This window comes from Panthera uncia, assembly GCF_023721935.1.
Source record: "Panthera uncia isolate 11264 chromosome C1 unlocalized genomic scaffold, Puncia_PCG_1.0 HiC_scaffold_3, whole genome shotgun sequence".
NCBI classification, from domain to species: Eukaryota; Metazoa; Chordata; class Mammalia; order Carnivora; family Felidae; genus Panthera; species Panthera uncia.
The window spans coordinates 11,739,861-11,764,877 of NW_026057584.1; the positions used below are offsets into that span (position 1 = coordinate 11,739,861).

Here is a 25,017-nt window from a genome sequence, read left to right on the forward strand (position 1 = left end):
CCTCCCCAGCTCCTGAACATGCTGTCTCCCTCTCTCTCCCTCTGTCTCCCTCTCTCTCTGCCCCTCCCCAGCTCCTGAACATGCTGTCTCCCTCTCTTTCCCTCTGTCTCCCTCTCTCTCTGCCCCTTCCTAGCTCATGCACCATGCTCTCTCTCTCTCTGTCTCTCTCAAAATAAATACATAAACATAAAAAAAAATACTCTTATATCATCCACATTAGAGGATGGGAGAATGGGAACAATAGAGTTAAGTAATACACACACACACACACACATTCTCTCTCTCTCTCAGTCTCTCAAAGGAATACTATTCAGCTATTAGCAATTAAAATTATATTTATAAAGATTACAACAAAATAGAAAAAATTTGCAGATTCATATGCAATGTGAAATAATCCAACAATCAAGTGTGTGCTGTGATTACTACCTTAAAAATATAAACATATGAACAAAAGTATGATGAAAACTGGGAAAAATAAAAAAAAAATTTAGGTTAGGGCTTGGAATGATGGGGGATTTTTTTTTTTCTGAAAATTATGACACTGCGTCTCCAGTCAGTAGAAATTTAAGAGTTCAAGTGACGAAGTAGCTTACAAAAAGCACGTCCATACAGTGCAAACTGGGTGGGTAAGCATTGTGGTGATTTGGTGTAAAGCCCGCCACCATGTTAGAGGTTAATTAGAATCAAGAAGAACTGTGTAGTTTTTAAATTTGCATAAGCAGCTTTTTTGTGGTCTACACAACCTTATCAAGGAACTCTCTGAGTAATGCGTGGTTTTCCCATTCATTTGGAGCTCGCTACCATCTATGATAAGAAAATCCTGTGCGAGACTTAACTCCTGTGAGCGCTGAGCCAGGATCAAAACCTTTATTTCTGGGATCGATATGCGTGAACCTTTTGTTGCAGGCTGACTCTATACAGTTTCGTGCCCGGAGTGTCAGGAGTACGTTGTATCATTTCAGGGCCGGCTGGTTTGCCCGGATTCCCAGGTCTCAAAGGCCCCAGAGGCAGAGAGGGAAGTGCTGGGTTTCCAGGGATCCCAGGTCCACCTGGCCATTCCTGTGAAAGAGGCGCCCCAGGAACACCAGGGCAACCCGGACTCCCTGGGGCTCCGGGCAGTCCAGGTAAGTGTCGGCACACGTCAAGACCTCTGTAGGGTCTGCAGCTTGACTCTTCTCACCAAGGAATAGGATCGCCTGCTGCTTTTACCGAAGGATAGGACCAAGACTTTTGGGGCAGAGACCAAGGACTGTACTATTCACAGAACGGCAAGTAGCATGAGCTTCCTGGTGGCTCGTGTCATTTCCCCTTGTCCCCCTAGTGTCATGGGGGCAACAGAAGCGGGGTTAGATGGGTGTTACACATGCAGTGGGGTGCAGCATCCGAGAGGAGCGCTGTGCCTGGGGAACTGGTGCTTTCTAGCAGCCTGCAGAACAGCCAGCTCTGTTGTAGGGGCTGGGGAGACCCAGGAAGAGGCATCTTTCAACACAAGGTGCTGGAGGGCTATTTCCAGTGTGATCTCCACTTCACCATGTGCTTTGTCACCTGTTGTGCAAATCCTGTTGGATTCATGCAGATGTAGGGATCCGCCCTCTCAGTGCATCAAAGCGAGGTTGGGGCCATCCCTGCCACCGCGGCTTTCTTCCTGGCACCCATACTCCTAGATGACATTGCTGTGACTTCTATAATCCTCTCTGGTGAACACGACCAAAGTTCACTCGGTCATAGCTTCAGGAAACACCTGGAAAGTTTTCTTCTATTCGTTTCAAGAGTAAATGCTAATAATGATAATTTCGTTCTTCATCCTAATCCATTTTCCGTTTTTCAAATGCCCTTCATAGTACTCGTTTCTCTCTACTGGAAGGTAGTTTTTCAAGTCACCTGCCTTTCTTTTTCTAGCAGCCAGAGAAATAAGTTCTTAGGCTGATGGAGGCTTGCCATTGTGATTTGAGCTGATAACCAGTGTTTCATAGGCACAGAGACACAATTTAAGTTATCATGAATTCTTTTCTTTCCTGCCCTGTGTGTGAAGCCAGTCTTCAGTCTTCATACGTTATTGTCATTGTGGTTTGTCTCAGGTGCCCCAGGTTGGAAAGGACAGCGAGGGGATGTGGGGCCTCCTGGTCCGGCTGGAATGAAGGGTCTCCCTGGAGTCCCAGGACGGCCAGGGGTAGATGGACCCCCAGGACCCCCAGGGCTCCCAGGCCCCATAGGCGATGATGGACTGCCTGGTCTTCCAGGCCCAAAGGGTGGGTAGTGCTTTTCCGTTATTTCTCCCTTTTTATAAACCTCAAGTCCACTGCTAAGTAAAGACGATTACACATGATCATACTATTGGATTTACTGTTACATCAGCCTGACTCTGTCCTTCCCTTGGTGACCTCTCCCTTCTTCTTATCCTGTATATTGTTATTTCCAGTGGCAGAATGTTTGGGGATAGGTACATGGGAGAAGGTGGGTGGGGGTGTTAGGTCCACAGAACCCGTAAACACTTCTGCTCGACAGATGGGGTAGAGCCGATAAGGTGTAGGGTCAGAGCCAATGTACTTCTGTTTTGGATGAGCCCCCACCCTCCAGCCCCGTGTCCCTGGCTCCTGGTCCCCTTAAAGCATTGTGGGATCAGGGGTCAGAACACATAAAGGCTTCACTTCAGCTCTGTGGGGCGGAGAGCTGAGTAGGCGAGCACGGCCATCACACGCCGTGAGGCTGACGGCAGTGGTTCACTTTCAAGACAAGCTGAGGTACGTGGGCGGGCACACCTCCATGCTGACAGCAAGCCCCACGTGTCTAGGAAGCAAAGTAGCTTTTAAAATGGCTTTTGTAAAAATTCATGTTCTCATTTCATCAGGATCCCAGGGGCTGCCTGGCTTCCCAGGTTTTCCAGGGGAGAGAGGAAAGCCTGGCCTGGAGGGGCACCCTGGCCGTAAAGGAGAACCAGGAGAGAGGGGTCGGCCTGGCTTCCTCGGAGACAAGGGGGTGAAAGGCGCCAAAGGTAAATGCGGTTAACAGCACGATGATGATGCAACATGTCTTGTGTCTGGTGTTTGATCAGAATGGGTAAATACGGTCTTTGAAAAATAAATGGGACTTGGGATGCCTGGGTGGCCCAGTAGGTTAAGTGTCTGACTCTTGATTTCAGTTCATGAGTTCGAGCCTTGAGTCGGGCTCTACGCTGACCACAAGGAACCTGCTTGGCATTCTGTCTCTCCCTCTCTCTTGCCACCCCACCCCCCACCACACGTGTGCTCTCTCTCTCGTTTTCTCTCTCAAAATAAGTAAACATTTAAAACAATTTTAAAAAAAGGAAAAAGAAATGGGACTATCCTGAAGCTTGGATTCCTCTTCCTTTTAGATTGCAGGTGTTTGTTTTAGAATTTGAAACCACTTCATTTTCCTTACCTCTCTATCATGTCACATATAGCGGATAAATGAATTGCTCTATTAATAGGAAAAAAAGAATAACAGATGCTTTGATTTATAGCTATTGAGTTTGAGAGAACCTTCTCACCTATTGGGAAGGGAGTACAGGTAGGGCCCCTGGCCCCCAACCCGTTTCAATTTCTTCCTTCCTTCCTTCCTTCCTTCTTTTCTTTTCTTTTCTTTTCTTTTCTTTTCTTTCTTTCTTCTTTCTTTTTCTTGCTTTTTCTTCCTTCCTTCCTTTTCTTTCTTTCTTTCTTTCTTTCTTTCTTTCTTTCTTTTCTTTCTTTTTCTTTCTTTCTCTTCTTTCTTTCTTTCTTTCTTCTTTCTTTTTCTTGCTTTCTCTTCCTTCCTTCCTTTTCTTTCTTTCTTTCTTCCTTTCTTTCTTTCTCTTTCTTTTTCTTTCTTTTTCTTTCTTCCTTTCTTTCTTTCTTTTCTCTTTCTTTTTTCTTTCTCTTTCTTTCTTTCTCTTTTTTTTTAAATTTTTTATGTTTATTCATTTTTGAAAGACAGAGAGAGAGAGACAGAGACAAGCAGGGGTGGGGCGGAGAGAGAGGGGGACACAGAATCTGGAGCAGGCTCCAGCACAGAGCCCGACGCGGGGCTCAAACTCATGAACCACAAGATCATGACCTGAGCCAAAGTCGGATGCTCAACCGACTGAGCCACCCAGGCACCCCTCTTTCTTTCTTTCTTTCGAAAGAAAACATAATTTTTTTTAATAAAGAGCCAGTTAGTAAAGATTTTAGGCGTTGCAGGCTGTATGGTCTCTGTTGAAACCATTCAGGTCAGCTTTGGCAGCATGAAAGCAGCCAGAGATAGCAGTGAAACACGCTAACATAGCTATGTTCCAATCAAATTTTGTTCATGGACACTGAATTTGAACTTCATTTAATTGTCACATGTCATAAAATATTATTCTCATTTTGAGTTTTCCCCCTAACAGTTTAGAAGCGTAAAAATCATTCATAGCTCACAGATTATACATAAACAGGCTGCAAGTGAGATTTGGCTCTCCAGTTGTAATTTGCAGACCTCTGAACTGTCAGAAGTCCATTTTCATCTGAGCCGTGAGTTATGCCTCCCCCAAGCTTCATTTAAAGAAGGAGTTGTCATTGCTATTAAAAAATAAAAATTGCAAGACCACTGGTTTAAATGTTCTGTGTCCGTCCCTGTTACATATTTACTTTTACCAATTAGCCATGAGGCTGCAGTGAGTGAAGGTAACGTTTCATTTCCAGGGTTGAGAATGAATGCCTGACAATTTTGAGGAACAAGTTTTTTGTCCTTAAAGCTTTTGGGGTAAACAGCCTCCTATAAAATTCAAATAGCTTTTACTTCTTTTTTTTTTTTTTAAGTTTATTTATTTATTTTGAGAGAGACAGACAGAGAGAGAGAGAACAAGAAGGGGAGGGGCAGAGAGAAAAAGAGGGAGAGAGAACATTTCAAGGAGGCTCTGCACTATCAGTACGGAGCCTGACGAGGGGCTCGATCCCATAAACGGTGAGATCATGACCTGAGCCAAAATCAAGACTCAGACACTTAACTGACTGAACCACCCAGATGCCACCTTCTAATTACTTTTACTTCTTAGTTGATTGATTCTACTATTATGTTTTTGTTTTACTAGCCTGTAAATTTATTACGTAGAATCAAGGAATCACAGTCACTCTTTGCTAGCGTAGACTTAGTGATGTTTGCTATGCTACTATGGTCTCCAAAATAAAAAACAAAAATTAAGAAAGTAATATTACACTGTGTTTTAACTAACCGGAATTTAAATAAATAAGTAAATTTTTTAAATGCCCTGATTTGTGTTTGCTCCCATGGTGTAAATATTCCCACCATGGCTGGTTTTTTTTTTTTTTTTTAAAGCTGCCAACGGTTTAACAACTGGCTTACAAAATTCTTGTATTGTTAATAATTGGCTTTCACCTTGCTGGTATGAGCCCACTTGAACACACTTCTCCAACTGGACAGTGTTTACAAAAATCAGATGGAAACATCATACATTTTTCCTACCTTTCAGAATTCTCTGTGTGGAGCAGCAAGTTGAAATAAGTGCTCTTTTAGTGTAAGGAAAATAATAGAGTGTGGCCAGGAAGGAGAGGACGGGGAACTGAAAAATATGCAATGGGCAATTCACATTTAACAGGATAAACAGACATAGTTTAGATCCGGGACTTTTCAAGCCTGTCTTTTGACACTTAAACCTCCGAGACCCATTTGGTTGTATTTAGCACACATTCACTGATCACTCCCTGTACACCAGACCCTGTTGCCGGACAAGTTGGGAGAGAAATGTAAAAGGCACGGCCCTTCCTTTAGAAAAATAAGTTGATGGTATGGACATCGTGCAAGCTGTAAACATAAGTGCGGTTTAGTAACTGAAATGTGGATTTGCAAACTGGACGTAAAATGCTGTAACAGAAGAATCACATGTGTGGTCCTTCTGTTTGTCTTCTCTTGCATCATTAATATCTCAAGGAGCAAGGGGACCCCCAGGAGATGAAGGAGAGATGGCTGTAATTTCCCTAAAGGGGAAACCCGGGGAACCTGGACCTCCTGGAGATAGTGGATTCCCAGGAGCAGAAGGTAAGCACTTAGATTTTTTTAAGACCGAATCAAATGAGTAGACTTCTTTTTGGATCGTTCAAACAAGCATGCGTATCAGACAGCTTTCCTAATAACGCTGAGATTAGGAAGGGTCATCTTTTTAAGATATAACTAGATATAACTTTTTAAGATATAACTATACCCAGATTAACCTCGTGCTGTATTTTTCTTTTGCTTTTCCGTGCCAGAACTTCAAATTCATAGGTATGTATAGGTTTGAACATTCCAAACTGAGACCAATCCTAAGATTATACCTATAGTACCAGTTCCAGGTTTAAAGTACCCCTGTTTTTGGTGACTGGTATTAAAATGAATAATTTTTTTTAAAGTTTATTTATTTATATAGTAGGGGAGAGGCAGAGAGAGAGGGAGAGAGCAAATCCCAAGCAGGCTCTGCGCTGTCAGTGCGGAGCCTGATGTGGGGCTCAAACTCACCAACCATGAGATCGTGACCCAAGTCGAATTTAAGGGTTGGATGCTTAACCACCTGAGCCACTGGGCGCCCCGAATAATTTTAATTATTAAAATTGATTGTCTAGGTCATTTTGACCATTCTTCTCAGTCTTCAGTGTACAGATGAACCCCGGGGGCTCTTGTGAAAACACAGATCCTCAGTCAGCGGATCTGGGGCAGCCCAACTCTGCCTTTCTAACAATCACCCCGATGACTGTGCTACTGCCCCTCAGAAACACTGTGTGGCAAGGATTTTGACCACCACATTTGTGTTCTCTTTCCCAAGTTCAGATTTAGCCGAGCACGAGGCCCGGCTCTTGTCCTGGCTCTCTCCTGAACTAGTTGTTAGGGGGTGAATGTCTTTTAACTTGTCTGAGGTTCTTCCTCATTTGTAAAATGAGGGTGTGAAAGCGAACGACACCCTGCACGCCCATTCCTACCTTGGGTGTCCCCAGCTCTCTTCACGGACGCTTCTTCCACTGAAGCCAAAAACCATCACGATGTGGCTGAGGGCGGGAATTCGGATTTCCAAAACCCTTGGCTTCATCTCCTAAATGTAGGACCCACATCCCAAGCCTAACTATTGCCCAGCCCAGGATTTCCTCAAAGAGGTTTGTTAACACTTCCAACCCCATCAGGTGATAAAGGCAATCCGGGGATGCAGGGGAGGAGAGGAGAGCCGGGAAGATACGGACCACCTGGATTTCACAGAGGGGAGCCTGGTAGAACCGGGCACCCGGGGCTCCCTGGAGCCCCAGGCCCTCCAGGCTCACCCGGGCTGAGAGGCATTATTGGTTTTCCAGGATTTCCAGGTGACCAGGTAAGTGGCTGCTGTTGGGGAGGAAAGAAATAATAAAACCCTTTTGCTCTCGGCAGGGGGGGGGGGGATGCCATTAAGGAGTCATAATTTGCCAGTATATATCATTGTTGTTTTACCGGGTTTTAGAATAGAAGGGATATGCCAAAGGAAGGATGGAGCCTTCTGGCAGGCTATGAGGTAATTATAGTTTTTGGCCAGTGTTCATGCCTGTTTCTCATAACAGATGACCCGGTCACTTACTTCACGTACTGTACCCCCAGCCTAGTTTAAACAGCTCTACTGAAATTTATCTCATGACTAATGGTTTATCAGAGTCAAGAATCATCTGAAATATAACCCAAATTCTGGTGTCTAAGCCTTCCTATCGAGTTGCAGATATCACAGATTTTTCTGTAAATACATTTGGTCTTCAAAAACATGAGTGAAATACTCCCTTGGGAAGCCAGGAGGCACCTAACATGTAGGAGCCTACATCATAACTTCCAGAAGATGTATATAATTTACTACCCATCATTTGGAATCAAACAGATTTTCTTTAAGTTTTTGGTAAAAAAAAAAAAAAAAGTCTTCTAACAATGTTTTACTTGGTATCAGTTTGCTCATTCAAAACTTAAAATTCAAGTCATGTGATGCAATTACTGTTATGCAGTCAGGAATAGAGAATTGGACGCTACCCGTTGGTACCTCTAATTCTGGGCTTTTAGCAACTTTTAAAAGCTAGGCACGTGGAGTAGCATTGCCTGTGATGCATTGCCAATTTTCTTTACCACTGCAAATATATGGACATTGGTTATGGAAGATTATAACGGGATCATGTTGTGAATGTGCCATTTGTATGTGAAACCAAACAAGGTCTTTTTGTTTAAACTCTCAGGGTGAACCAGGCTCTCCAGGGTCCCCTGGAATTTCAGGAAGCGATGGACTGAGAGGCCCTAAAGGTATGCTTCGGAAACACAGCAGCCGTCCACCAGGCTTATGATCCTGGGTGTTCGTAACACCATGGGCACGCACATTTGGCACAAATGAAAAGTTAAATCCATCAAACAAACTGCAACATCCAAGGGCTTCTTCTGATTATTTTTTTTAATTTTTATTTAAATTCCAGCTCTTTTTTGCCCTTTTGCTCATTTGTTTTGCTTCTTAAATTCCACATGTGCGTGAAATCATATGGTATTTGTCTTTCTCTGACTTATTTCACTTAGCATAATGTTCTCGAGCTCCATCCATATTGTTGCAGATGGCAATATTTCATTCTTTCTGATGGCTGAGTAATATAATATACCATTTCATAAATATAAATATAAGTATATGTATATACACAACACACACACCCCACATCTTCTTTATCCATACATCAAATGATGAATGCTTGGACTGTTTCCATAATTTGGTTATTGTGGATAATGCTGCTGCTATAAATATTGGGGTGCATGTATCCTTTCGAATTGGTATTTTTGTATTCTTTGGGTAAATACCTAGTAGTATGATTACTGAGTCATAGGGTAGTTCGATTTTTAACTTTTCGAGGAAACAGTGGCTGCAACAGTTTGCCTTCCCAGCAACAGTGCAAGAGACTTCCCCTTTCTCTGCATACTCTCCAACACCTGTTGTTTCTTGTGTTGTTAATTGTAGCCATTCTGACAGGAGTGAGGTGATAGCTCATTGAAGTTTTGAATTTCATTTCCCTGGTGATAAGTGATGTGGAGCATCTTTTCATGTATCTGTTGGCCCTCTGGAGGTCTTCTTTGGAACAAGGTCTATTCATGTCTTCTGCCCATTTTTTAATTGGATTTTTCATTTTGGGGAGTTTGGGGTTATATAAGTTCTTTAAAAATTTTAGACACTAACCCAGCGGTTCTTTTTAGACTGCTAGACAGTCAAGCACTCGAAACACAAATCATCCGCATTTGTCATTCGGATCCAAGGGTACCGGAGAGAGAACAGTATGCCTGTAGAGCACGCAGGTCTTTCTCCTCAGTGGGGGTCCTTCAGTGGTCTTTGTAGTGATTGCAGCTTCGTAAATGACAGCTCAGGTGCATGAAGACCAGATCCACGTTGGTGGGCAGGGTCCACCTTGGCTTCTAAGCCTTCTGTACCATAAGACCCAATATCTCTTCTAAGGACTCCATAGATACGACTTTTAGGGTACTGAGACAAGAGTCACAGTGCACAGAGAAGGCCCAGGCCATGACTTCCTACCAGGTGTTAATATTTCACTTAAGAATTTCTGGGCGACATATAACTCATAGTTGGGTCATGTTTACCATAAGCCAGGGGTCAGCAAGTGTGTTTTTTCAAGGGGTCAGACCACAGATATTTTCAGCAACATGTTCCCTGTTAAAACTACTCAGCTGTGCATGAGAACACCTATAGCATGCAAACAGCCAGACAATATGCAAACAAGAGGTGTGGCTGTGTTCCAGTAAAAATGTATTTACAACAAGCCACAGGTTAGATTTGGCCCCATAGGCCTTGGTTTAACTTGTACCATAACCGTGTTGTCTCATAACACAACTGACATTCTACCTTAATCAGATTTCCGGGGAAACAGAAACAAAGTTACCTGTGGTTAAAAATGTTCTTAGAGAGGGGTGCCTGGGTGGCTCAGTCGGTTAAGTGTACAATTTCAGCTCAGGTCATGATCTCATGGTTCTTGAATTCAAGCCCTGCAAGTGCTGACAGCTCAGAGCCTGGGGCCTGCTTCAGATTCTGTGTTTCCATCTCTCTCTGCCCCTCCCCTGCTTGTTCTCTCTCTCTTTCTCTCCAAAATAAGTAAACATAAAAAAAAAATTCTTTTAATGTTCTTAGAGAAAGAAAGGTTTCATTAACCCTTTATTCAGACACACAAGCAAACAAAAATCAGGGTATCTTAAATTGCGATGTTTGCATGAAATCTTTAACATTGTAACTATCCTTGCGTACCATTGGGTTAATATTTTTCTTTGAATCTTAATTATGATTTACCTTCTTAACCTTGACCTTAACTTCACTATCTGTGAATTCACACTTTTGATAAGCAGTTATATGTTACTTTATCACAGATTAAAATGAATAACTTTAAAATATAGAAGAGTAGGCGCACCTGGCTGGCTCAGTCGGAAGAGCATGTGACTCTTGATCTCAGGGTTGTGAGTTCAAGCCCCACGTTGGGTGTTGAGAGATTACTGAAAAATATAATCTTTAAAAAAAGTAAAATAAAATATTAAAGCATAACGAACCACTAAAAAACCTCCCTTACCACCCATGAGACATGTTGTGCATGTTGAGAGACTCCGTAAATAATAGGATAATTGCTATAGGAAAAAAAGAAGTGTGCACACTTATTTATCCAGAAGGAATAACCTAGATATCTTCTTCAGAAATAGTTACAAGTAGAGAAGTTTTCATATTTGAGTTGACACTTTATAGCTTCATGGTTTAAAACTCACTCTTCTGCTTACCTATGCATTTATTATAGTCCCCTCACCTCTCTCAAAATACAAACCTACTTCTTATTTTCTTCATACTTGCTTTTGGCCATCTTTGCAAGGAACCGAAATGCATGCATGGTACCTGGAGTCAAAGGTCTCTCATGAAGCCCATATAAGGGTAATGAATGAAACCCATACTTTAGGCAACCCATGGTTTCTCTTTTGAGACTTTTGCACTTTTCTTTATGGGCTGTTTCTTTTTCTATCTTTCTTTTTTTTATAAATGTTTATTTATTTTTGAGACAGCGCGAGTAGAGGAGAGGCAGAGAGAAAGAGAGAAAGAATCTCAAGCAGGCTCTGCACTGTCAGCACAGAGCCTGATGAGGGGCTCAGTCTCACGAACCATGAGATCATGACCTGAGCTGAAATCAAGAGTCAGACGCTTACCCGAATGAGTCACCCATGCACCCCTCGGCTGGTTCTTACGTATCTGCCAAGTGGTTTCATCATTCTCTATTCAAGATAGTTGGACCTTTCTGGATATGTTTGGATTGCAAACACTCACTCTGTACATCAAAGCATCATGATAACTACATCATGATAATCCTTTTGGTTGCTGCCTCAGTAACCAAGGACCTCAAATTCTCAGTTTGTACTCCGGCTTCTCAGGAAAAGACTGACTGACCTGGGATAGACCAGATTCCTACCCCTCAAGCGATCAGCCACAATTAGAAGTAAGGTCAGGTGGAAGAGAAATTTCCACAAGATGTGGTTGGTACCCCTTAGAAAGGGGTGTGAGTGGGAGCTATAAATCAGGCCTAATTAACTCTCTTATTCGCTCTTATAACTGCATCTATTGTCTTGCCCTTCCCGATCCCAACTATTTTGAGTCCCCATTTGTAACCAGCTCCCAGCTGTAAGTCCTGTATTGGGAATTCAGCAATGATGTGGGAGTACCAGTTCCGTGGGAGCCATTGCCTAGAGTGGCCTTTGAATGTGTGTCTCTTGTGAAGTTATCAATAAAATGTGCCTTTGTAATTTTTTTTTAAGTTTACTTTTAGAGAGAGAGAGACAGAGAAAGGTAGAACATGAGTGGGGGAGGGGCAGGGGAGAGGAAGAGAGAGAATCCTAAGCTAGCTCCATGCTGTCAGCGCAGAACCTGATGTGGGTCTCAAACCCACGAGCCATGAGATCATGACCTGAGCCGAAACCAAGAGTCAGGTGCTTAACCAGCTGAGACTCCCAGGCACCCCTGTAATTTTGTTTTTACAAGGACGTTGAGTTGAGCTTCCTTATGAGCTTGACATGTGATTGCATCAGTAAAAACAAGGGCAGTTTCTGCTTTTTGTTTCTAAAGCACAATATAAAAATATAGTCACTCAACTATTTTAGGGAATTTAAAAATTCAAACATGAATATCTATAGTTTCTTATGATTGTTATGAACTATAAAAATTGTGTGTGTGTGTGTGTGTGTGTGTGTGCGCACGCGTGTGTGTGTAAATCACATCTTGCAACTGCGTTTCCAATTGTTCTTACATAGGAAAAACCCCTATTTTTCCAAAAATTCTTCTGGAACATTTGAAGATAAACTCTAAAGATAAATATGACCATTATTAAGTCACTTGTATGAAACAAAATTAAATTCTCATAAGTAATATTATGTGCATTTTATCACTTACAGGAAACAAAGGGGACCCTGCTAGTCAGTTTGGCCCACCTGGTCCCGAGGGAGAACCAGGTAGCCCTGGATGTCCAGGTATAGCTACATATTTTTTCTTATTAAAACAAAAAAAAATAAATTTGGTTTGAGAAATTGAACAATTACTTTATACTCCTACCCAGCAATGATTATATCAGTATTTCCTTCCCCCTTTGCCCGTTAAGATACATCTCAGAAGGATTATGTCTCAACACTGCCACCACATCGTTGGCCTAGAAGGACATCAGATTATACACCAGGGATTCTCAGTCTTTTTCCACCATGGCCCCCATGACCTATGAGGTTGACATAACAATCCACTCCCCTTGGCATGCCCAGATTTTGACATTTTGGTCAAAAATGATTATTGCAAGCAATTAAAAGCCAGACCATGTCCCAATCTCTAGAATTATAAATGATACATTAGCAATAACCACTCCCACTGACCACAGCTTCAGGTTGTCATTGCAGCCCTTTCTTTCTTACTCAGAAAATCATATGTGAATGCCAGTGGGGAGTGCCATTGTTGAGATCTCATCGAATATGTCATTTACCAAATATGTCATTTACTAAAAACCAAACCAAAAAAAAAAATTAAACTTCATCATGAACAATGAATCTAAATTGTTCAAAATAGTATTTTGACAATTGACATGTAGTCCCTCAGAATGGATTGGGATGTACCTGTGAGTTCTTGCCCTCCACTCGAGGCTTAGGCTTGCTTCAGTACCTGACCCACCGTTGATGAAACATACATGCCTTTTAACTTAGTGATTTTACTTGTAGGAATTTATCTGAATTCGATTATCAGACAAGTGTACAAAGATGTATGCACAGGAGCATGCATTGCATGGAAGGAGCAAATGTCATCCACAAACGATTGGTTAAAGAAGTGTGCAGAATCCCATTCAGCCAATAATGGGCAGGTTAGAAATAGGTTTGTTTTTAGATGGGTCCCTTGTAAATTAAAATATCTCATATTACTAGTTTTGTGTTTTATCTTAAAATTCTCTTTGACAATAGTTATGTTTCATTACCTACACCAGAAGGAATATGTGAGCAGAAGTATTATCAGAATTTTGTTCTGTTTTGTTTTTATACCACAAGATTGCTAAAAATGGAGTTATAACAGAAAAACAAGCTATTATAATGGCAAGAACTTTCCACTGTCTTTCATATCCGTCTTTTACCTCTGACCTGGTCAAATAGATTTAGATGACATAATAGTTTAACCAAAATGTACAGCTTAAATGTACATTTGAGGGGAGCTTAACATCAGGGAGGTTCCTAATAAATACCAGAGGGAGAAGCCTTAAGAAGGAAAGCCAGTGGTTCAAAGTCAGCCTCCATCATTACTGTCCATGTGATCTTGAATAAGTTGCTCATCATTTGTGAGCTCGGTTTCTTACTTATAAACTGGCATAATTATAGGATTGTTTTGAGGATCAAATAAGATTCCTTGAAAGCAGTCTGTTAACTGAAAATTCCACATTTACTGGTATTTTCATGTAAACCATGAAGATAGTAAGATTTTATAAGCTGAAACTAGTCTCCAACTGGAGGCCTTTAATATTACCTAATATTTTAAGTTAAAAATTATCAATCTGAGTTATTTTACACTGAGGCTAGCTTTTTTTTTTTTAATTTTTTAAATTTATTTCTTTTGAGAGAGAGAGAGAGAGAGAGAATGAGAGCATGAGCAAGGGAGGTGCAGAGAGAGGGAGAAAGAGAATCCCGAGCAGGCTCCATGCTGCCGGTGCAGAGCCCGATGTGGGGCTCAAACTCAGCAAACCGTGAGATTGTGACCTGAGCCGTCAAGAGCCGGACACTTAACCGACTGAGCTGCCCAGGCACCCCAGGCTGACCTTTTAAGGAAAGTTTTCCTTACTGTAATTTCCCTGGTGTCCTGTGGTGTTCACCATTTAAATTGTTCTTTTTCTCATACACCGTAACTTTAGCCTAAAATTTCTAAATTACATCATATGTTTATTCACTGGCACAGAGTTTACCTAAATACACAATTTCCATTGACGGGAGAAAAGCTGCATGGGTTGAATTTGATCGAGTCCAGTGAGAAGGCATAGAGCTCACATCTGTCTCAGGGGATTTTACCTGAGCGTACTGGGTTCAGTTTCACCTCCCCCTTTCCATTCAGAGAGAAAACACAGCATAAATTAACTCAGAAGTCCTGTTCTTAATACAGGTGTGACTGGAGAGGCAACCCTTAATTTTTTTCATTTGGAGAGGAGAATAATACCGCCTTCCCTTTCCTGCAAGAATGTTTTCAGGGTAAACAAAATAACACACAGTGAGGCCCATAGATCTTAAATTTGATCAGGGAACAGGTATCGATTAACACAGGCTTGTTTCATGTATGTTGTAATAAATAAGGACTATGCCCCACCATGGGTTTGTAAACACAGAACTCTACACCTATTTGCTGATTCAACTGGCTGATTTCAGCACAGACTATCGGCTTAACCTAGATGTCTAACTTGTATTAAAGTGACACAATATACATAAACACGTGCGGAAATAGTCATCTTCTCTAGTAATCAAATAAATATAATTAAAGTAAATGTGAGATATTATTTCCTTTGACTGAATTAGCAGGAAAAGGAGCCAACAAACCATCAGGTCCTCAGGGAGCACACGAGATCTCGGGGGGTTACACGGGGTGGTGTGAGAGGTGCAGCCCTTAACTGTTAAATAAACCATTTAACAGCCTCTGTCAAGAACAGAATGGTCTCTTCTAAAAGACCAAAAAGGCAACGCGAAATGTTCTCTTCAGCAAGTCTCTGTCCCGAGAAAGAGACTCTAGTAGATTTTTTTCTTTAACTTAAGGGAAGGAGCCACCAGAAGCAATGTGTGGTTCTAGAATGGGACCCAGCGATGACACACGAGCTGTAAAGGACAATTAAGGGCACACTTGGGGCAATTCAAGTATGGAAGGAGTACTAGATGATGTTAACGGTTGTTCTGAAGTTTCTTGGCTGTGATGATGTTATTTTGGCCATGTAGGAGAATGGTGTTTTTTTTTTTCAGGCATGCCTGTTGAAGTATTTAGGAATGGAATTCCTTGATGTCTGTCATTTACTTTGAAATAGTTCAGCATTTTAATGCATTTTTAAAACCCAAAAATATCATATAATGTTACCTAGAAATGTTCTACTCCTAGGAATTTTTCCTAAGGAGATGATTTGATACGACAAAAATCGATTAAAAATGTATAAAGATCACTATGCATAACAGCAAAGAGAAATACCTTGAGTGGCCAATAGTAAGAGAAAATTAGATTAATTAAGGTTAACTCCCTAAGCTATCAGCTAGTCATTTAAAAACAGTAATTAGAAAAATAATGGCAAACTTGGCCATTGCTTATAATACGATGCTAATTTAAAACATCAAAATATAACATCGTGGGCCTTATTTGCACATTGTTACACATATGAAAAATTGTATTAAGGTGGGAGGATTCGAAGTGTTTTGTTTTCATTTTTTCCTTAATGTTATCTTTTCAATAGAGAGATTATGAATATAAACAAGTAATAATAGAAAAGGATGGCAGGGGCTGTAGTTGGAGATAATTATAGATTCACCACCTCAAAGACCAGTGTCCAATTATTCAGGTGTTTGATCTTTCTTTCTGTAGGACATCTTGGAGCACCTGGAGAGCGGGGCTTCCCGGGTGTTCAAGGGCCCAGAGGACCACCTGGAAGGCCAGGACTGCCTGGCTCCTCCGGACCACCAGGCTGCCCAGGTACCTTGAAAGGAGCCTGGAAACTTCCGGGCACTCATCTATCTTCTGGTGTAACGGAAGAGGCCAGCTTTCACTTAGACCTAGTTTCAGATGTGACTCTGCCATTTCCCAGACCTGTGACTTTGGACAGATGACTGAAACTTACCCATTCCTGTCTTGTAAGTTTGAGCTAGTCCAGTCTCGTTGGGTTGGTCTGGAAGTAAACGAAGACAATACCTGTTAAGAGCCTGGCAAGGATCCAGGTACAAAGTGATGGGCTGACAGATAAAAGCCTCTTTCCATCCTTCCTTAATCTACCTGCCATTCAGATGCTGGTTTTCTTTTCTCCTTTAGACTTAAGGCAAATGTCACACATTCAGAATATAATGAAAGTTTGAAATTGCAGTTGGCAACTTTAATCACTCCAAAGTGTATTTGCTCCATCTGAGGCTAAGTATATTTTTTTCTCTCTAGAGTTAGGAGGTCTAGGACAAAAAAATTTAAAAAAATTAAAAAAAAAAAAAGACAATGTTCCCATGTGTTAAGAATACAGATGACCTACCTTCCCCATTAAAGTAACTCATATATCAACTGGCTATCTGCAGAACCTCCTTCTTATCCTCAGGTGATCCAGGAGTACCTGGGCTGAAGGGACATCCAGGAGACATGGGGGATCCTGGGCCAAGAGGCATGATGGGGGACCCGGGGACACCAGGTCTTCCTGGAATAAAAGGTAAAAAGGAAGCCCCCCCCATGAGGGCAAATTGCGGTGCTTTTCCTGCCCTGAGTGACACTGATCTTGCTCATGGCTCCCTCCCCTTTCCCACAGATGCCTGTTAGCACCTTCTTCTCCCTCCCTCACAGCTTCAGGCCATGCATCTAGTCTCTTGACCTGCCTCCTACCAAAATGGTGGTGCTGCCATTTTTTTTAGGGCATTCCCCCCAGTGTTTCCTGTAGAGTTCAGGCCTCTTCATTTGTTCTTCCCTTAGATAGTGAGGCGTCTGTTACATTCTAGATTGTGCGTTAGACGCTAGGCACACAATTTTGAGGAAAATAGACACGGTTACTGACTTCATGGAGCTCACAGTGGATGTAGCAAGGGAGACATATTAAAAACATATATGTAAATAAATATATATTTACCAATTGTGTTAAGTGGAAGGAAAAGACTAAAATGCCATGAAGAAAGTTACTCGTATTCATGAACTTTGTTAGATAAAGAAACATTTTTTCCTGGTTGCATTTTTGGTCTTGATGGGTAATAGTGCACCGGCTATAAGTGTGGTTACAGTAATACCATATATCATATCACCTGCCATATTTATTTGTTATTAACAAATCTTCATGCCCCTCCATCCCTCCATGGTACTACTTAGTCTTCTTTCATCCATTTCTTCCATTTTAGGGAAAAAAAGCTTTTCATGGCCACTTTGTGTATACTTCTAGCACAGCACCTATATTGTATATTGTTGAGAAGTCTTTCTTACGAAGTAGAAGGTGATTTTATATCCTTGGCATCCAGTGGATACCCAGTAAGTCTTTTGGAGGGCTACTGTAAATATTTTTTTTAATTTTTTGATGTTTATTTTTGAGAGGGAGACAGAGTGTGAGCGGGGGAGGGGCAGAGAGAGAGGGAGACACAGAATCCGAGGCAGGCTGCAGGCTCCAGGCTCCGAGCTGTCAGCACAGAGCGCGACGCGGGGCTGGAACTCACGGACCGCGAGATCATGACCTGAGCCGAAGTCGGACGCTCAACCGACGGAGCCACCCAGGCGCCCCTATATTTTTTAAATTTGTGAGTAAATTAAGAAACAGAGGCATGGACGAATCGAGAATGAACAACTGAGCTAGTAGTGATGAAGATGAGGGTCTTCACTTGAATAAGCACATGAAGGCTCAAGCCCTGGTTGGTGGATTCCTGTAATCAAGCTCCCCTCCCCTTTCCTCTCAGTTTCCTTCTGCTAGGTGAGCCATCCATGTACTAAACTCCGGTCAAATGAAAATTACTTCCTCTCAGAAGAGTTGGAAACCCCTCCTTTGGGTTCTTAGTTGCCTTGTTGTTTTGAAAATCCGAATGAAAACTTTCCACACTTTCATCTCTTCCCTCATCGAGTAGTTTTCAGATAATTCCTGTTTTCCAGCAAGTACTAGTGTGGTATGTGTTACTTGGAACAACTCTGCAGAGAAGGGAACCCTTTATTTTGGAGAGTTGGTACACTTAGGTATTTCCATGCGGCCAAATATTTGGCTTCCGCTTCCCATCACTGAACAAGATGTCTTTGCATCGTTCTTCTCCCTCTTCACTGGCACTGAATGTGAAGTGCGGTGATTTGTGATAAATTTAGGGTCTCAGGCAAAATGAGCACTTCTTTCAAAGTTTCTCTTTATTTTGAGAAAGGGAGAAAGAGCGTGCGTGGGAGGGGCAGAGAGAGAAGGAGAGAGAGGATCCCGAGCACGCTCCACACTGTCAATGCAGAGCCCAACGCAGGGCTTGAGCTCACAAAATGTGAGCTCATGGCCTGAGCCAAAGTCAAGAGTTGGATGCTTAACTGACTGAGCCACCCAGGCACCCCCACCAAGTGATCATTTTTTATGTTAAAAGTTTATGTAGTGATTGTGGCCATTTGCTGCCACTGGAAATCCCTGTTACCCTGGTGGGGTGTTCTTGGACACTGTTTTGAGTGTTGGAAGATGAAATCGGTTCAAAAAAATTTTTTTTCCATTTATTTCCATTATTAACCACTCCTACTGCATTTCCCTTTCTTCTCACCCTCCTAGTTTAATAAAAATAGCAAGGATTTTCAAACCTCTTGGTTTGAAAACAATATACACTCAGTTTGACTGAAGTGACCAGGCTCATGTCGCTATTGTGGGTTTGTCTGTCTCTCGATTTAGTTTGCGTTTATCACATCATTTCACTATGGTATGTTATTAAAATACCAGTAGCTAATGACGTTGACTGAGGAACAGAATTACTCGAAAATTCAGTTTCCCCTGACATCATAGTTCCGTGGTATGAAATCATGAGTTTGTTGGGAGAAGGGGAGAAAATGAACATGTCAGCCCGAGTACCCATCGGAACGATACAGACGGATGTTGCAATGGTGCTTCCTGACCATGCAGTGACACTGTTTCGCTGCAAACAGCCCAACAAACGACCGGGCTTTAAAACAACAAAACAAAACCGTGTGCTACATTCCTAAAAATTAAAACGGCCACAACATAAATCCATTGTTGCCGTTTATCCTGCTGATATAAAAATGAACCGCGCTCCAGCAGAAACACTTTGATCTGAGAAACTAAATATTTGAAGTATGTTCTAAATAAGTCAAGGGGACTGATTATCTTGTTTGAACAAACCAGCTGTTGAACTCAAAGTTGTTTGCCCTGCTGGAACTGGCCACATGGATTCCCAGTCCTGCTTGAGTTCAGTCAGATTTAAACTTGAACTTAAACATCTGCTAAAAATGGCTGGATACCATTTGCCCTCTTTTGAAAGGAAGACACTCAGCTCCTCGTTGGGCGTTCTGAGATCGCCACAACGAAAACCTAAAGACAGCTGTTTGCACCATGACAAGTGTAAAGAGGTGTCGTGGGTTGTTTTGGCTGGTGGCAAGCACGCTGTCACGTCAGGGAAAAGGCACCTCGAAATGTCTTGTATCCAGAAAGAAATGCCACACATCTCACAGCCGAGAAAATCGTGGAAATGTTCTCCTGCTTCTACACCGAAGGGAGCGTCCCTTCCGGCCCTGCCCCCACACAGCACTTATCACTCTCGATGTAACTGCCTATTTGTTCTATCGGGTCAGGGATTGTTTCTCTCTTGCTCTGCGTTGTCTTGTCAGCAGCTGTCACTAAGTACATTTGGGGACTGAAGCTCCAGGGGTTAGGAGACCATGTCTTTATGTTCCGGTGCTTGTCCTTAGTAAGCACTCCCGTATTTTCTGGATTAAAAATAAATTCAGAATCTGTTTTGGTAAGCTTTCAGCTTCGTTCGGCCATTAACCTGTAGTTACGTAGGTCTCTTTCCCATCAGCTTTCACCTTTGGGTGACCAGCTGTCCCGGTTTGCCTGGGACCGAGGGGTGCCTCGGGAAAATCCCTCACAAACAGGGATGAGGCAGTCATCCCATTAAAAGTATAAACCTGTATAAAGGCCACTGGGGATAGAGTAGCATTTTCAGGCTTTAGAACAAAAGAAAACCCCAGTGGAAAACCAGTCTCAGAGTGGGCTGGCTAACCCGGATGGAGGCTGTGATTCCCATGAGGGCTGGAGCAGAAGGTTCGATTCTCTGAGTGGGGGTAGAGTGCCCCGGCCCGTGAGTGCAGGGAGATGCAGCCTTAAATGATGGTTGGTAAGCCAGAGGATGGCCAGAGAGGTGAATAAAAAAATCCTCATTACCAAGGAATGTGCTTTGTTAGCCTAATTGCCTCTCATCTGCGCTGTATATATTTTATGCATGAACAACTTTCTGATTTAGAGATGGGATTGATAAAAAGCTTTCAGTAAAAAGGAAAAATTGTCCTTAAAATCCTACCCAGATGTAGCTGCATTCAATTTAGAAAGATAACATTGGGTCAGATAAGGGTCGGCCAGTTCAACAATGGTGAGGGGCTGGGCCTGTGACAGCCCGGGATCTGGACGCGTTGATGGGACAATGCAGAGTTGGCAGAAGCTGAGACATTCCACCCCAGCGAAGTCCCCCAAGCCATCAATCTTGGTGGCTTAAGCTGGAGATCAAAACACATTGAAATAGCAAAGTGTTCTCAAAAAATCTATTATCATTTCAGATAGATGGCAATAAATATCCAGATCTGGCAGATGAAGGTCTGTGTGTTCTTTTGGTGCAAACTTGAAACGTTGGCTCATTAATAGGAAAAAGGATTGAAAAATAAACTCAGCCAGAGCTGTTAAAAGTGGTTAGGAAATAAGAGCTTTAGGAAAAATAAGGGTGCGTTCGCCCCCCCCCCCTTTTTTTTTTGGTGTGAGAGAATACAGCTCATTTGCACTGATCTGAAGTTTAGAGTTTAAAAATAGACTAAGTGTCCATTTCAAGTACAGATAATAAATCGAATGGAACCAGCTAAGTGTTCCATCTTTAAATAAGAAGCCCACAGAGGACTTGCATATTAATGAAGAGATAATAATTAGCACATAAATTATTTATACACAAATGGATGCCTGTAACTTCACCAACTCTTATTCCTCCCATAAATCTATCAAAGAACGTGTAACATGCAAAGAGAAGTTGGACTCCCTCCTTCCTGCAGCTTTCTTTCCACCCATTCGCTGGCCCTCCCTATTGCACATTTTCTCATTCACTCATTCATTCATGCATCCACTCACTCATTCAACAAACACCTGCTGAACACCAACTGCATGTCAGGAGACGTGCCAAGTGGGGGCTTGGGAAACTAAGAAGACCCGATCTTGTACTTAGTTTACCCAAAGTAACCCACTCACCCAAAGACACACTTGTTGCACAGCGTGGGGCAGACACCGGCACATGGGCATCGAGAGAGCTCTGTGTAGGTGTCGTGGGGTAGGCGAGGGGCACCTTCTGTGTGCTAGGGTGTTACTATTGTAAATGAGAGGGATGTGGCCCTAAACAAGGAATGGCTGGCTGGCTCTCAGCCTTGGATGAAGATCCACCAATGAATTTGGAAGGTCACAAGGTTTGGACAGGGGCTGAGGAGAAGATTCTTTCCTCCAAATCAGTCAGTAAGACAAGACATGTATGAATCATGTGGTGGAGGGCTCAGCTCCCGGGAAACATTCTGTACGTATCAGTTGTCTGCCTTTTTCCCCTTCCTCTCTCCCTCCTTCCCTCCGTCCGTCCCTTGTTTTCTTTCTCTACTCCATCCCTATAAATCTGTATACTTGTACTGTATAAGTACAAATATACTATATATTATCATATAAATGTATTATATGTATTTTAAATAGTTGTATATTTGTAAATACATATTTTAAATAGTGATATATTTGCAAATCTTTAGATTTATAGGTGTTCAGTGTTCAAAGACAACTTAAGTAAAGTCAGGTTGGTAGACGTCTCCTTAGAGGACTATACTGATGCCTGGCAGAAGGTTCTAGAGATGCAGACATCGATGAGATCATACCTAATTACGGAGACTGGAGTTTTCATTGATCGTAATGAAATAAATTTAGTTTCAGTAAAGAGGCATCAGAGTGGTTCTTTTTGAAAGAAGTAGCTGCAAAGAAATAGCATCAACAAACTTGACCTGTAGGCCTCTTCTTTCTGACTAGTACGGTGCTTAAAGAAAAGTTAAATGTGTCATGTATTCCCCAGTATGCCACAGGCCCCACCTGTCCTTACTGTCTTACTATCTTTACCTGACTACACCCCAAAGAAATTAGTATCCACACACTGTGATGGAGTGGACAGATCCTGAGCCTGGGAGGAAGGAAGTCTCGGTTTGCTCCATTCCAATCTCTTTTTTCTAGGATGCGTTCATTGTCATAGAATCTAAGGTCCCTTGCTGCACTAACGGTCAGTAATTCTAGACTATATCTGGATAGAGAGAGACATCCGTGATATGGTCAGAGACCAAGAGCAGTGTGTTAAAACCAAAGAAATGCGTTAAGCTGCCTTGCAGAAAGTATCCATCAGATGAATGTGTTAATAACCACTGGCACGGACTTAGCCTTGATAATGACATCTAGACGGTAGGATCTCATGGCTCCCTCCTGGAGAAGCTGTCGGGCTGCCGTCAGTGAATCATCTCCCCTGGGTGGTGCCTGTGCTGGGTGACCGGTGGACTTCAACATCCGGTCTTCCCCAGTGGATCACAGGCCCGTGATGTGTTTCAGGTCCCTCCGGGTCGCCCGGTCTGAACGGCTTGCATGGTTTAAAGGGTCAGAAAGGAGCCAAAGGCGCTTCAGGTAAGAGAAAACCCTTTGTGAGCGATTAAACTGCAGTCAGGAGACCGTGAGATACCGCTGGCGTGCCTTTACTGCACACAACTTGGGGCGAGAAACTAAGAAACTGGCTTAGCTTAGAGGCACACTCTTGAACTATTTCTCGTACTGAAGATGGACTTACGTAAGAAAGACCTTTGAGAAAACCGAATTTAAGAAGGAGTGGCTGGTTAACAGTGACTTCTGTTGATGTTACTTGGGGCTTTCTCCCTGCTAAAAATACTCTGAGTAATTGCTTTAGGTGGGGCCAGATTTCAAAATGTGACAAATAACAAAGAAATGATTGGGAGGTCTTGTTGTGGTCTTGTTTTAAGTGTTGCGATGCCAGGAACGACCCCGTGGGCCTAATTACTAGTTTTAGCACCCCTCCACAGGCTGCTGCTAAAACAAATTACCTGAGCAAATTGCTGGTATTTTTGTTATCACGAATAGGCTCATCATTAACAGCCGCATTTGAGATTTGTTCTGGCGTTTGAATATAGGGCCCGTTTGCTGCTTCAGTGTCTCAGGAAACTAAGCTCGTAATCAGACAAGGCAGCTGGAATCAGACACGGAGTTCTGAGGGTCTGCGGTGGAGAGTTGGGTTGTTGTGCTCCTAGGTCGGGCCCCGTTGCTGAAGAGAGACAGAATCTTTGTACAGTTCAGAAGGTCAAGAATTAATGTAGGTCACGTAGGATTCATTTTAGGGGCTCTTCCAAATAGTCTGATTATATGTGTGCCTCCCCCAAGAAACCAGTGATGTTCCTTCCCCCTTTTCCGTGGGAAGTTCCATGATGCTTCCATTTATATGTGAATTTCCACCTTAAATTTCAAACCAGTTTGTTCATAGTGACTTATTGCTGGATCTCATTGGAGCGTTGATAAGCTGTTGTATTGTTGTTGTTGTTTTTAGTCTGGGAAATAACCATAAAATAAACCCAACCTGTGCCTGACCGTGTGATAGGGCGCGAGAGGGTACATGGTGACCCAGGGGGAGTCCGCAGCCTTTCGGGTCACCACTGGGCAAGCGGTTGTTCTCAGCACAACCCGCTGTGTCCCTGTCACCCCCTTTGGAAGCAGTTCTTTTCCAGGAGCCACAAGAGGATCAAACAGGGAGAACTAATGCTGTTTCCCTCGTTAAGGTTCGCATGAAGTGGGCCCACCTGGCCCAATGGGCATACCTGGGCCGAAAGGGGAGACAGGAGACCCCGGGAGCCCAGGAATTTCTCCCCCAGGCCTTCCTGGAGAAAAAGGTCCCCCCGGCCCCCCAGGTAAGAAGCAGCATGCTTTTTCCTCTGTCAATAACTCAGTCAAAACCTTCCAAATGTGATAAGGCTGATCTCCGAACACGTCCCTCCTCAGGGAGACCTGGATCACCTGGTCCCGCAGGTGCCACAGGAAGAGCTCCTGAAGGTGACATTCCTGACCCAGGTCCCCCCGGCGATCAGGGACCTCCCGGCCCCGATGGCCCAAGAGGTATGATAAAATCCTGGCAGAGGATGTTGGCACTCCTTTCCTTAGATGCTGCCAGCTCCGGAGGATTATAGAACCAGAGAATGGTGGAGTCACAGGCCCTCAGCAGCCCCGACAGTCTGGCGGAGGGGAGAGGTGGAGTGTGGGCAGTGCCCGGCTGCCAGGACCACCCCCAGAGCCAGAGCTCAGAGCTCAGTCTTCTGTCCAGCTCTACCAAGCATCTCCGTCTGGGGACACTGACTCCCAGCAGACCCTTCTCATCACCAGCGCCAGGGGGATGCTGAGCACAAGGGGTCAGAAGTGGCTGGCGGGGGTGTGGGGGGGGGGATCTCACTCTGCCTGTTGGTTTCTAGCACCTGCCACGTGCACCGCCATGGGCCAGCACGACCACGCCCAGGCCTGGCACACACAGAAGCAGTCTGTTCAAGTGCTGCTAACAGAACACATTGTTCCTCTCAGCCCTTGG

General features: G+C 43.1%; 2 protein-coding genes across 2 annotated transcripts in view; one reads left to right on the forward strand and one right to left on the reverse strand.

Annotated features, from left to right (window-relative positions):
* Positions 1–25,017, forward strand: part of COL4A4 (collagen type IV alpha 4 chain) — a 131,725-nt gene that overhangs the window by 82,504 nt on the left and 24,204 nt on the right. Inside the window, exons 30-41 of the mRNA XM_049614794.1 lie at positions 963–1,124; positions 2,079–2,249; positions 2,849–2,992; positions 5,905–6,012; positions 7,125–7,306; positions 8,181–8,244; positions 12,400–12,474; positions 16,070–16,177; positions 16,782–16,889; positions 22,992–23,063; positions 24,221–24,349; positions 24,441–24,554. Coding sequence (XP_049470751.1) covers positions 963–1,124; positions 2,079–2,249; positions 2,849–2,992; positions 5,905–6,012; positions 7,125–7,306; positions 8,181–8,244; positions 12,400–12,474; positions 16,070–16,177; positions 16,782–16,889; positions 22,992–23,063; positions 24,221–24,349; positions 24,441–24,554 — 1,437 coding nt within the window. The remainder of the gene's footprint in view (positions 1–962; positions 1,125–2,078; positions 2,250–2,848; positions 2,993–5,904; positions 6,013–7,124; positions 7,307–8,180; positions 8,245–12,399; positions 12,475–16,069; positions 16,178–16,781; positions 16,890–22,991; positions 23,064–24,220; positions 24,350–24,440; positions 24,555–25,017) is intronic.
* RHBDD1 (rhomboid domain containing 1) overlaps positions 16,195–25,017 on the reverse strand; it is a 173,256-nt gene continuing 164,433 nt past the window's right edge. Inside the window, exon 7 of the mRNA XM_049614791.1 lies at positions 16,195–16,370. Within this exon, the coding sequence (XP_049470748.1) occupies positions 16,264–16,370 (107 nt within the window). The 3' untranslated portion in view covers positions 16,195–16,263. The remainder of the gene's footprint in view (positions 16,371–25,017) is intronic.